Here is a 13,783-nt window from a genome sequence, read left to right on the forward strand (position 1 = left end):
AGAAGGTGGCAATGAGTCGTCTCCTTGAACTGCCGCAGTGTGGTGGAGATGCACCCACAATGTGATGGGAAGGGAGTTCCAGGATTTTGACCCGGCATCTGTGTTAAATAACATGCTCGACTCCCCATCAATAATTACTTTGGGGGGGGGGGGGTAAGCAATCTGAATGATAAACCAAGGCCTCTTTTACCTTCTCGGGTGAAAGTATAAGACCCCATGCCACTTTTCAAAGAACAGGGGAGTTATTTATGCCTCAATCAACATCACTGAATTAGATTACCTGGCCATGATCACATTGCTGTCTGTGGGAGTTTTCTGTTGCCCTATTTTCTGCACTGCATGATTGGCTGCATTTAAAAAGCAGTTAAATGACTGAGAAGTGTTTTGCCTGTCCTGTGCTTGTGACAAATGCTGTTTAGATGCAAGCTCTTTTTTGCCGCTTGAATGAAAATGCATCTGCAACAGTAACTGGTACCAACGATGTAATAAGGTAGGCAATTACAAATGTATTGATTTTACAGAGGCAAAGAACTGCTTGCAGATGGGTGATGTGTAGGCACTGGCTCAGAGAAAGCAACTGTTTGGTTGTATGACCATGGCAGAACAAATAAAGTTCTTTGCTGCAAATGCTTTATTCTTAAGCCCAAATGTAATAACATTTCAGTCTATCACACTCAATTAAGTTACATCCATTAAGTGTCCTTTTGAAGACTTTATCTAGTGGTTTGAAATTTGCGTGTAGCACGAAGCAAAGTCTGCAAGTGGAATGAGTGACGTAGATGAAATAGTGCTCCAATGGACTGCCTTAATGTGTTACAGGACCAATATGTTATTGGACAATTGAAGTGTATTTTGACATTGGAAATAGTAAAATAATTAATTTAAGTCAATGAAACATAAAATAAACAGACTTTAAAAATAGCAGTCTGTGTATTTAATGTTGCAGGTGAACTCACTGGGAGATATTCATTTGGAAGTGAACAATCTAGAATGGCTTGTTGATTGGCTGAAATATCATCATAAAACAGTAATTTAGGCACAGCGTCATTCTTTGAGGTGTGACAAGATGTGCACTGGATACAGCACCATCTGTGTATAAAATTTGGTATATGGGATACACTCCTTGACAATGCAAGTCTGAGTGGGTATGTTCTGCGAGGCAGTGCTGTTTGGCAATGAGTACGTTGCTGAGTTTCTATGAGTTCAAAATATTTTCTGAAATATTTTCAGTTATTTTCTACGTATCTGTAAAATGGTGGCTTAAATTTAGGAAAATCTCAAAATAAATGTGATTGCATTTATCCATTGATGTCTTTATTGAAATTTTTGCTTGAAGGCCTTAGCCTGTCCCAAAAGCCTGGGCTTAGACTTGACAATCCCCACCCCTGCCGGCGAGTTGAATTTAGATTGTGCAGACTGAGCATGTGTGGTGGACCTAATTTCCCATGGTGCACCTTTCCCATTCAGTCAGCTATAACAATTGGCTATTTTCATTTATCTGTTCTGCACATTATGCTTAATAACTTCTCTTCCTGTAAAAAAAAAAGTCAAATCCCAAGAATATTTCCTGAGATATCATTACTGGGTAAACAGTACAATGTAAAAGGACAGAGGCTGTCTGTCAGTGTGGAAAAAATCCACAAATGTAGCTGTTGATTTGTGTTGGCATTTAAAAAAAAAACAATATTCAATGAAGAGTGCCTTCTTTTAAATTTAATTCTATTTTCAAAAGAAAGTTGAACATTGAAGTCAATTGAGTATCTCATCTTGACATTTTGAAAAGGGCAATACTAACCTGTGAGACAGAGGTTCCAATACCTAGTTTTTGAGGGAGGAACAAACCGAATGCAAACAGGCCATATTTCTCCCTCTTTAAAATTTAAGGAAAAAATAACTTGAGCTTTGAAAGGAAACAGAAGGGAGCACAGAGGTGAGGGTGAGGAAGGCTCCATTCTTGTGGGTGGGGAAGAGTGGCTAAGAGTTGCGTTGAAGTGAGTGACTATGAAGAATGCAGGTGGTCAGAGTGCTGGAATTCTGGTATCTCAGGAGAAGGTTGGCTCGTGATAGAAATGAGGGGGTGATAGGAAGAGGTGTGGTGAGAGCAAGGGGAAAATGTAAGGCTGACTGAACAAATGATATGAGGGAGGCTAAGGAAAGGGAACCACCAGAAACCAGTTTTCCCTGCAACACCTGCCCTAAACCTGTTGATGTCGGGGAGTGCTTCCCCGCTATACTATGTATCATCTCCCTCTTAAAATGAAAGAAAAATCAGACAAACAAAAAGATTTGAGGCAAGGGAGAAGAGAAAGAGGGACAGAAGTAGGTGAGTGTGTTAGCAACACAAAGATAACTGAGGCAGGTAAATGTGGTTGTGTTCTCAGATTTGCTGAATGTAATGCCAATGAAATCAACTGATCTAAGTATATTTGGTGGCAAAAGTCCTATCCATGCAACATGTATTTTTTTAAACATGGCAGCAAATTTAGCAGGTGACAAAACACTTGTTAAAAGTCCTGAGATTTCTGTGTCTTGGAATGAACAATAACTGATGCTCATGATTAACTGAATTTGGACAAGAACCTATGACTGTAATTGCAGCATACATCCAAGCCCCTCCATAATCTGCTGCCGAGACCAAGCAGACTTTTCTCTTGCTGACCTCAAACACTGCACTATTTGTTCAACACTTCTGTCTGACAGCCCATCAAAGCAGCATTGGAATTTGAGCTCAAATCTGTAACCTGAGGGGCTGTAATTTGTGGAAAAGTTGCACAAGTGTCACTAACCTATCAGAAATCCAGTTCTCTACTGCTATTAATGATTTTAGAAAGATTTAAAATTTGTTCCATTGCTGGTAACTTGAATTTGAAGTGTTGGGCCTGTAGGCGAATGCGGGATCCAAGTTGTACACTGCAAGGTTTCGCAAACAGCAATACGTTAATGATCAGTCTATCAGTTCTTTGTTGTACCAGTGGAAGGATAATTGTTGGCTGGGAAGCCAGGAGATTCCCGGCACTTTTTTCCGATCGTATTCCACTTGCATTTCTGTCTAGTTTATGTTCTCCAGCCCAAAAATGGTGAATCTCATTGACTCATAGAATTAATCTATGAATGGCTACATCACAGAAGGAAGCCATTCAATCCATCGGATATGTGCCAGCTCGCTGCAAGAGCACTTCAGCTCGTTCCGCTTGCACTGTCCTTTCCTTATATGCCTGACGATTTTTCTTTACTTAAAGGGCTCATCTAATTCCCTTTTGAAAGGGACAATTGAATCTGTCACCCTCTCGGGTCGTGCGTTGCAGATTCTTTTTGTAAAAAATGTCTCTCCTCATTCTTCCTCACTGTATCATTTCTGTTATGATACCCTGCTAGTGTGCAGTCAATTCCAGCCCTACAGGCCCCACGCCCTACAGACCCGGAGTCTCAACACAAATGAATTAACTAATATTTGTATAAAATTCTTGAAGTCTTTGGCCCTTGGCTACCCTATAAATTACAGTCACCAGTGTGTAAGTGAAACATAATTATTGTTTATTTATAACAAATAAGGATGAAATATGCAATAATTGCTACGGAATAACAGCAAGCTAACCTACGACAACCTTTTTAACCATCCCACCCTCTACCTACATACACAGAAGACAAACAAACACAGGGGCGGAAAAGGGTAAAAATAATAAGGATTAGATGAAAAGAAAGATACAAATCCTTGCTTTCAATGTTGAATCCTTTGCAGCAGGCTACTCTGCCAGCACACTGAGTAATTAAAGCCACCGGTGTACAGCTGGTGATGGTCTTCTCGCAGGAACATTCATTCAGTACTCACAGGCAGTAGGATTACTTCTGGAGAGACCCATTGGCCTTATTAAACTGGGCCTTCCACTCAGGGTCCACCTTTGAGACTACTTCTTTCATAAGACTCTTGGTCTCGCATCAAACCCAGCTACCTGCCTGCGATTTTAATCTCCATCCTTTGCAATTTCAATAAAATGACCTTCAGCCTAACTGAGGAACGAAAGTAGGGCAGCACGGTAGCATTGTGGATAGCACAATTGCTTCACAGCTCCAGGGTCCCAGACTCAATTCCGGCTTGTGTCACTGTCTGTGCGGAGTCTGCACATCCTCCCCGTGTGTGCGTGGGTTTCCTCCGGCTGCTCCGATTTCCTCCCACAGTCCAAAGATGTGCAAGTTAGGTGGATTGGCCATGATAAATTGCCCTTAGTGTCCAAAATTGCCCTTAATGTTGGGTGGGGTTACTGGGTTATGGGGATAGGGTGGAGGTGTTGACCTTGGGTAGGGTGCTCTTTCCAAGAGCCGGTGCAGACTCGATGGGCCGAATGGCCTCCTTCTGCACTGTAAATTCTATGAAAAGAGCTCTTACACTCATCATATTAGAGAGTGAAACTTAGATGCTGGGGTGAGAGAGTTTAATTGGTAATTTAATTTAAGAGTTAAAGGGAGTCTTTTTCATGTTTACAGTGCTAGAAATGAAACCCATTTGGCACACAAGACAAACTTATGAATCATAAGAATCAGGAGTAGGCCATCTGGCCCCTTGAGCCTGCTCTACAGTTCACTCAGATCATGGCTGATCTTTTTGAAGTCTCAGCTCCACTTATTTGCCCACTCACCATAACCCTTAATTCCTTTACTGTTCAAAAATCTATCTATCTTTGCATTAAAAACATTCAACGAGGTATCCTCAACTGCTTCACTGGGCAGGGAATTCCACAGATTCCCAACCCTTCGGGTGAAGAAGTTCATCCTGAACTCAAGTCTTAAATCTGCTCCCCCTTATTTTGAGGCTATGCCCCCTAGTTCTAGTTTCAAACGCCAGTGGAAACAACCTCCCTACTTCTATCTTATTTATTCTCTTCACAATTTTATAGGTTTCTATAAGATTCCCCCCCCTTATTCTTCTAAATTCCAATGAATATAGTCCCAGTCTACTTGGTCTCTCCTCATAAGCCAATCCTCTCAACTCCGGAATCAACCTAGTGAATTTCCTCTGCATCCCCTCCAGTGCCGGCACATCCTTTCTCAAGTAAGGAGATCAAAACTGTACACTGTACTCCAGGTGTAGCCTCACCAGCACCCTATACAGCTGCAACATAACCTCCCTCTTTTTAAACTCCATCCGTCAATGAAGGAGAAAATTCCATTTGCCTTCTCAATTATCTGCTGCACCTGCAGACCAATTCATCCACAAGGACATGCGGCTCATCCACAAGGACAGCCAGGTCCCTCAGCATAGCAGCATGTTGCAATTTTTTTACCATTTAAATAATAGTCCATTTTGCTATTATTCCAACCAAAATGCATGACCTCACAGTTACCAACATTGTACTCATCTGCCAGACCCTTGCCCACTCACTTAAACTATCTATATCCCTCTGCAGACTTTGCGTCCTCTGCACACTTTGCCCTACCTTGGTATTATCTGCGAACTTTGACACATTACACTTGGTCCCCAACACCAAATCACCGATGTAAATTGTAGTAAACATAACTTATGAAGTATAAACCTGAAATGGGCACTTCCCTGTCGCACAAAATGGAGTTGAGGGGTCAGGTGACCTTTTCTTCATTGCCAATGTATGTGGCACTGTAAGAACATTAAGCTAATTTTCATGGCTGGCAAGTGTTGGCAAAGACGATTGTGGTAATGGCTACATTTCTCCATCTAATTTATTTAAAATAAATTTAGAGTACCCAATTATCTTTTTCCAATTAAGGGGCAATTTTACTAGGACAATCCACCTACCCTGCACATCTTTTTGGGTTGTGGGGGTGAGACCCACGCAAACACGGGGAGAACATGCAAACTCCACACGGACAGTGACCCGGGACCAGGATTGAACCTGGGTCCTCAGCGCCGTGAGGCAGCAGTACTAACCATTGTGCCACAGTGCCACCCATTTCTCCAACTAATTTAAAAGACAATATTCAATGCAGCCTTTTTGACTCCAAACTTGAAATCCAGAAACAATGGGTGCAAAAAGTTGGTCCGTGAACGAGTGATATCTGAACTGTATTGTTTGACAATGACCTAACCATAAGAAACTGAGGACAAAGGAGAGAATTGCCCTGGTCACATGGGGAAGGGTTTCTGCTAAAGATTTTAATAAGGCATGTTTTGGTCAGACAGACAGAAACATCTATGCCAATTAAGGGAAAAATCCCTTTCTAGCACCCGGAGGAAACCGACGCAGACACAGGGAGAACGTGCAGACTCCGCACAGACAGTGACCCAGGCTGGGAATCGAACCTGGGACCCTGGTCCTGTGAAGCAACTGTGCAAACCACTGTGCTACTGTGCTGCCCCTTGTCTTGAGTCTGCGTGTGTGTATCTGTGTGATTGTGAGCTTGGGTATCAAAATGTATATTTGGGTGTTGAACAACAGATATTTATATTAAAACGTAAATCTGTCACTTGCCTGGGAGTGCAGAAACCTTTATTTTTAACTGCACGATCTTAGGTCATTTGGTAGATGAAGATAAAAGGGGAGCAATTTATTTGTGTTTCCCATCATTGTCATAATCAAATGCCTCCAGCCTCTGTACAGAACAGTGAAACTATAGAACAAAGCTTCTGCATCTGCTCTTCCTCCTCATTGTCAACCCCCCTTTAGTTTCACCAGTGTGAAATTCTTTTCATTCCCTATTTGAGATGATCTTATGGCTCCTTGGAGTGAGGGTAATAATTAAGTTGCAGCAGTAAAAGATGACAGTATACTGACTGCAAAATTCAGTGAAATACAGTCTGCTCCTCAGTGATATGATCCTATTACTCCTCTGCTGCTGATGTTGTCGAACTGATTGCGGGATTGTCTTGAACCTTGCAAAAGCAGCATCTGCAGTCTGTCCGACCATTCATTTTGATGGTGAGTGAAATGCACCCCGGCTCCATTTGCACACCATGGTTCCAAAACCCTTGATCACCTCAATTTCCCCTCTGTATCCACAGTCACATTTGGGAGAGGAGAGCGAGAGAGTTCCAATTTTCTACTGCCTTTTGTGTGTGAAAAAGTGCTTCCTGTTTTTTCCCACCAACGACCGAGCTCTAATTTTGAGATTGTGCCCTCTTGTTCTGGACTACCCCCACCTTCCGAGGAAGGAATTCCTGTTCATCTATTGAATCCTTTTATTGTTTTAAACATCTTGATTGGATCATTTCTCAACCTTGTGGCACTGACCGAAATATAAGCCAGGTTTATGTCATCTGTTTTCACGATTTAGATTTTGTTTCTTTCATGGGATGTGGCATGCCAATGGCTCGGCCATTGTGATTAATTTCATTGCCCATCCCTAATTCTCTTTCGAGTGGTGAGCCGCCACCTTGTGGTTTGGGCACACCCACAGTTGCTGTTAGGGAGGGACTGACAGTGAAGGAATGACAGCATTGTTCCAAGTCAGATTGGAGGGGAACTTGCAGATGGTGGTGTTCCCAGTCTGCTGCTCTTGTCCTTTAAACCCCAATATCATTTTAGTAAATCCGTGTTACACCTCCTCCAGTCAGGTGTATCTTCCCTGTAGCGTGGTGACCAAATCTTGGCCAAAGAGCTTCACTAGGGTCTGAGCAAGGTTTTGTACACAGAAACATCCCTCCCTTACCTCTATTCCAGCTTCCCTACTTTAATACTCTATTCCATTAGCAATGAGTGCCAAAATTCTGTTTGCCTACCTTATTCCATGGTGCACCTGCACACTAACATTCTGCAACTTTGTGCACCAAAGCATTTTGAAGTTCCTCTCCATTTAGATCATTTGCCTTTTTATTTCTCCAACCAAAATTGGAGTTAAGTTCCAGCTGCCGAATTTTGGCCCGCTTACCTATCCATATGTAAATTTCTTATTTCTTCTTGTATACCCTTTTAAAAATAAATTTAGAGTACCCAATTATATTTTCCAATTAAGGGGCAATTTAGCGTGGCCAATCCACCTATCCTGCACATCTTTTGGGTTGTGGGGGTGAAACCCACGCAGTCACTGGGAGAATGTGCAAACTCCACACGGACAGTGACCCAGGGCTGGGATTCGATCCCGGGTCCTCAGCACTGTGGGTAGCAATGCTAACTACTGTTCCACCGTGCTGCCCCCTTGTATACCTTTTAACACTTCCAATTCCTGTACTGAACACCTTTTTTAACATGTGCTGCTTCTGGCTTTCAGAGTAACTCTCTAATTTTCTATCTCCTGTTCCCTGTTGTGAATTTGCCTTCAGATTCCCACCCTAGGTTCCCCCCTGGGATATTTGTCCCAGTCCTGTTCAGGTGGAGATTATTTGTCTCACTTTCCGTAGAACCGGTCCCAAAACCTCAGAATTCTAATGCTTCCCCATCTACATCAGTCCCAATGCTTCAGAAATCTGGTGCCCTCCTCTTTCACCAGCTTTTCAGCCATTTGGTCAATTACTCAACTATTTCTATGCTCACTGGCACATGACACTGGGAGTAATCTTGAGATTACAACCTTGGACTGCTTTTCAATCTTCTTCCTTGCTTCATAAAATCTGCTTTCAGGGCCTCTTCCCCTTTCCTGTCCTGCCTAAGGCACTGGTACCAAGGTAGACCACAACATCTGTCTGATCAACACCCCCCCCCCCACCCACTGGAAGAATGTGTTTATCCCACTCCATGACATCCTGGACCTTGGCACCAAGGAGGCAGCATACGTGGAGTCAGGTCTAAGGCTACATAAAAGTGTGAATATGTCTGTTCCCCAAACTAATGAATCTCCTATCCTTTGTTGCTCTGTTTATCTGGTTATAAATATGGGCGGTCAGTATGGTCGCCATCCTTAATCCTAATTATGTTTACTTTCAGAATTGCCAGGTATCTCTCGATACCGCCACAAGGTTCAACCCGTAATACCGATCAAAGAGCAAATGCACCAATTAGTTAGTTCGAAGTCAATACTATTTATTTACACACACAGTAAAATCTACTCATGCTCATCAGTACTATAAACTAAACTATCTCTGACGTTAACGCCTATACTTAACTTTGGGTGCCCACTTAGTCAGAGGAACAATGGCCGTTGTTCGGATCTGAGGCTGTTGGGGTTCGAAGAGATACAGGAGAACAGCTAAGGCCGTCCGTCTGGTAGCGAGCGTTGACCTTGAACTTACTTGCTTCTGGTGATGCTGGTGGATGGGTCTTTTCACCTGAGAGCCAAATCCAAGAGAGCGAATCTCTCGTGGAGGTTCCTTCTTATACTTGGAGGGGCTTCGCGTGCTTTTAGGTGGGCCTTAAACTTGGTCCCAATTAATTGGGCACCTTCTCGGTCATTGTTATCGATCTTAACCAATAAAAGGGTGGGTGCTCTGATGGCTGGGTGTGTCTTTGGTGGCCGTTGGCCTTGCTTTGTTTGTGTCTTTCTGGCGCCGGGATGCCTGTAACAGTATCAACTACCTGAGTGTTAGTCCTTTGTTCCTCGGAGATGGTCCATCAGTATGCTAATCGACCCAGAGTTTCGATTCCGTCTGATAACTGCTTCCCAAATATACATTCAGGTACTGTGCCTGCTTGTTGTCTAGTATTGTCCACATTTCTCTACATTCTTTGTGAGCGTCCATTTTGTATTTTGGAAGTGGCCATCCCAGATGGCTACACCTTTCACTGTCTCTTCTTCTTCCTGACCCTCCTGTACCACAGTCACCTGTGGTGCCACAAACTGGGCTCTGACTTCACTCCTCCAAGGGACCAACCAGTATCCGAAGCTGTAAACTGAATTGTGAGCAAGACCCAAGGGGATTCCTGTACTACCTGCCTATTTCTCTTGGACTACCTGGTGTCACCCATTCGTTTTCTGCCTCTGGGCTCCTCAGCTGCGGTGTGGCCACTCTTTGAATGTGCTATCCTTGTAGCTCTGAGCTTTGCGGTTGCATCACATTAACTCCAGCCGCTGCTCGAGCTCCAAAACCTTGAACTCCAGTTTCTGCAGCTGGTGACACTTACTGTCCCTTTGGTCGGTGTTCTCTGTCAATTATCAGACACTTTGACCAGTTTATTATTAAAACATTTTAGCCAGGTGCCCTTATTTGCGAGATGAACTATGGACAATCACAGGTCCATGATTCAACCCAAATTTATTCACAACCACAATAAAACAGTTATTCTCCCAAATTATACCAAATGTAATCTGCTCAAGATTCTAATACTACCCGTGCTGATGAACTGGATCGAGCTGCCGGTTCAATCCTCTAAATCTCAGCCGTCTCTAGGCCCATGTCTGCGAAGGTGTATCTCACACGCCACTTCCGTTCATTTTCTGGTCTGCCGACGGGTCTTCTCTGCTGCCTCTGCGTCGAGTCTTACCTGGGAGGGTGCCCAGCTGTCTTTATCGCCCTCTTTGCGTCCTTCCAGAGATTTCTCTGGCCCTCAGCCAATGTCGTCGCTGGGCACGGGTCGCAATACCTAATGGGAGTCGTGCCTGGCATCTCTGCAGGACACCAGGAACTCTTTTTACCCCCCTCCAGCGGCCCACCCTTAGATGTATTGTCCGCACGTAACCTTATTGCCTATAGGGGAAATCTAGGTGCCAGAAAGTCGGGCTTCATCTGGGCAATCCACAAGAATTGATCCATTTGAGTGGGGCCGGTTGTCTTCCGATGTCCTGTTTACAGCCCTAGCTATCTGTTTCTGTCCAGTGTTTTCGAGTTTGGCTGTTTGACTTTCTGTCAGGCTTGTGTGTGGTTCTGACTGTGGCTTTGATATAAAGTGTCCAATTCTGTATCGGGCCTAAGATTCAGGCCATTGGTCATTTTACCACACCGTCCAGGACGCTGGTAGCATCCACAAACTCCCCATATATTTGTGTGGTTTAAGTTGAGCAGGATAATGCTGATTCATCATTGTCAATACTGGTGTGACCTGTAGATCAGTAGGTTCCTCCAGTGTAAATATACGGTCACAAACACTGCCAAATATCACTGAGAAAAAGCAGATTATCTGTTCAGTTATCTCATTGTATGTGGGAGCTCGTGTAGTCGGCTACAATGTTTGACTCGATCACAACAGCAACTGCACTTAAAACAAAGTACTTCTGTTTGATCTAGACTGTGAAGGGCTTTTGGATGTGCTGAGGTTGTGTGTGGCACCATATGAATGCAAGCTCCTTCTTATTGACATTGATCACTGCGTTCATTTATTTGTTTTGTGTGCAGGAATCCTGAAAAACTAAATCCATGTATTTACAAGTTTTTGCAGCACATTGGAATCGTAGTTTTATTATGGATCATGTGTTCTGCTGCCATAACTGTGAACTGCCGTATCACTTAACGGGCAGCAAAGATGAGCTATACCCATGCAGTGCTGTGGTAGATATGGTGCCAGCAGGACAACCAGCTTAAAACCAGTAACATCCATTGTGACCTCATAGCTTAGCAACAGAAAATGACTTGCTGAGATCATACTGCAGCAGGCTTTTTATATCTCCATGTCAATATATATGTATTGCGAGCTGTCACTCAGCAACCATGCGTGTCTGACTGTATACCAGTTTGTGTGTTCAAGAATCTTCCGTTTTATTAAAAATGGCAGGCAACTCTGGGGAGTAAGTATCAAACTAAACTTGGTTTTGTTTTGGAAGATGGTTCCAGTGAATATGCACAATTTCCCATCAGTCTGTAATAATGCTCGGTGTTTGTCTGTCTGGACTGTATTGATTGGTTGGTGGATTTACTTGGGCGATGCCTTGCCGCACATGTTACACTTGGGAGGACTGGAATATGTGATTATTGTTTGGCTGGCAATGGTTTGTGCCGGTGGGAAAAAGGGAGGGGTGGGGTGGGGTGGGTGGAGGGGGCTTTGTAGAGAGCAAAAGTGGGGGGAGCCATCCAGTTACCCCATGAGGAATGAAATGGCAAGATTTGGATCGAAGGCATGACATGGGGATAACATGGGAGGGCGGAGAGACGGGATGGTTTGGGAGAGGGGTGAATGAGATGATGGAATTGGTTAAATGTGTCAAAGTGGCAGGAACAATTACTTGGTACAACTTGTTATTCAAAAGCTATTCTTTGCACTAAAAATTAATTAATTAGATTTGAATGAAAACTTTTCCAAAAAATTATCAGGTGAATTCTACCTGAATGCAATTATTATTGATTCTTGAGATGAAGACTTTAACAATCTATAGTATAACCCCTTTTTTGAGCTGTATAGTTTCCTTTTTCAACTCGGGAGAAAACAGTTCCCAATCGGTGCAGGCTTGATGGGCCATATGGCGCCTTCTGCACTGCAGATAGTCTGTGAAATCCGACTTGGGTAAAGAAAGGGATCGAGAATATGAATGCAAGCTCGCGAAAAATATAAGGTGGGCTGTTTTGTTATGCATGTGCAAAGGAAAATATTAAGAAGGACAAATGTGGGTGCGTTACAGGTGGAGACTGGTGAATTTATAATGGAGAATAGGGAAATGGCAGAGAAAATAAACAATTACTTTGTGTCTTTCTTCACGGAGGAAAATGTCAGAAAATCTCCCAGAAATACTTGGGCATCAAGGGACTAGTAAAAATGAGGACCAGAAAAAAATTAATATTAATCAAGAAGTAGTACTTTAAAAAAAAAAATGGACTGAATGTTGATAAATCCTCTGGACCTGATGGGCTACATCCTGGAGTATTGATGGAGGTTGGTGTAGAGATAATGGACGCATCAGAGGTTATCTTTCACAACTCCATAGTTTCTGTAAAGGTTCCGAAAGTTTGGAAAGTGGCAAATGTAACCCCACTGTCTAAGAAAGGAGGGAGGGACAAAACAGAACTGCAGACCCGTTAGTTGACATCAGTCGTAGGGAAAATGTTCAAATCTCAGAAAGGATGTGATAACTAGGTACTTAGAAAATAATTTTAAAAATTAATTTACAGGATGTGTGCGTTGCTCATTCTTGGTTGCCCTTCAGAAGGTGGTGGTGGTGAGTTGCCTTCTTGAACCGCTCCAGTATCTGGGGTGTAGGTACACCCACCATGCTGTTAGAGAGGCAATTCCAAGATTTTTCTTTTTCTTTTAACAAATTTAGAGTACACAATTATTTTTTTTTTTCCAATTAAGGGACAATTTAGCGTGGCTAATGTACCTAACCTGAACATCTTTGGGTTGTAGGGGTGAAACCCACACAGACATGGGGAGAATGTGCAAACTCCACACGGACAGTGACTCAGGGCCAGGATTCGAACCCGGGTCCTCAGTGCTGTATTCCCAGTGCAAGCCACTGCGCCACATGTCGCCCTAATTCCAGGATTTTGACCAGCGGCAGTGATGGAATGGTGATATATTTCCAAGTCAGGGTGGTGAGTGACTTGGAGAGGAACAAACAGGTTATGGAGTTCCCAGGTATCTGTTGCTCCTGTCTTTCTAGATGGGAGTGGTCGTAGGTTTGGTCGGTGCTGCCTAAGGAACTTTGGTGAGTTCCTGCAGTGCATCTTGTAGATGGTAAACTCGGCTGCCACTGTGCTTTGGTGGTGAAGGGATTGAATATTTGTGGAAGGGATGCATTTGTGGTGCCGAGCTTCTTGCGTGTTGTTGGAGCTGCACTCATCCAGGCAAGTGTTAGGACATTTAAGACTGAGAGGAGAAGAAATTTCTTCACTCGGAGGGTGGTGATTCTTTGGAATAAATTGCAAGACTCTTCACAAAATTTGTATTTGTATTCCTCGTCCTGTTTTGCGTTTTAATGTAGCTTTTTCCAGAGTGAGTTGAGATTCTGTTGAGCTTATTCATGGAAGAATAACAAATCCTACATTTAAAGAAGTATGTAATAATAGTCTTTATTATTG

General features: G+C 43.2%; 1 protein-coding gene across 2 annotated transcripts in view; it reads left to right on the top strand.

The window, feature by feature from the left end:
* klhl13 (kelch-like family member 13) overlaps positions 1-13,783 on the top strand; it is a 319,987-nt gene that overhangs the window by 35,627 nt on the left and 270,577 nt on the right. The window contains exon 1 of one of the 2 annotated variants that reach the window (XM_072505055.1): positions 11,484-11,559. The exons of the other annotated variant lie outside the window; for it this stretch is intronic. Within the exon in view, the coding sequence (XP_072361156.1) occupies positions 11,540-11,559 (20 nt within the window). The 5' untranslated portion in view covers positions 11,484-11,539. Of the gene's footprint in view, positions 1-11,483; positions 11,560-13,783 lie in introns of those variants that run through there. 2 annotated transcript variants of the gene reach the window in all.

This window comes from Scyliorhinus torazame, chromosome 5, assembly GCF_047496885.1.
Source record: "Scyliorhinus torazame isolate Kashiwa2021f chromosome 5, sScyTor2.1, whole genome shotgun sequence".
Lineage (NCBI taxonomy): Eukaryota > Metazoa > Chordata > Chondrichthyes > Carcharhiniformes > Scyliorhinidae > Scyliorhinus > Scyliorhinus torazame.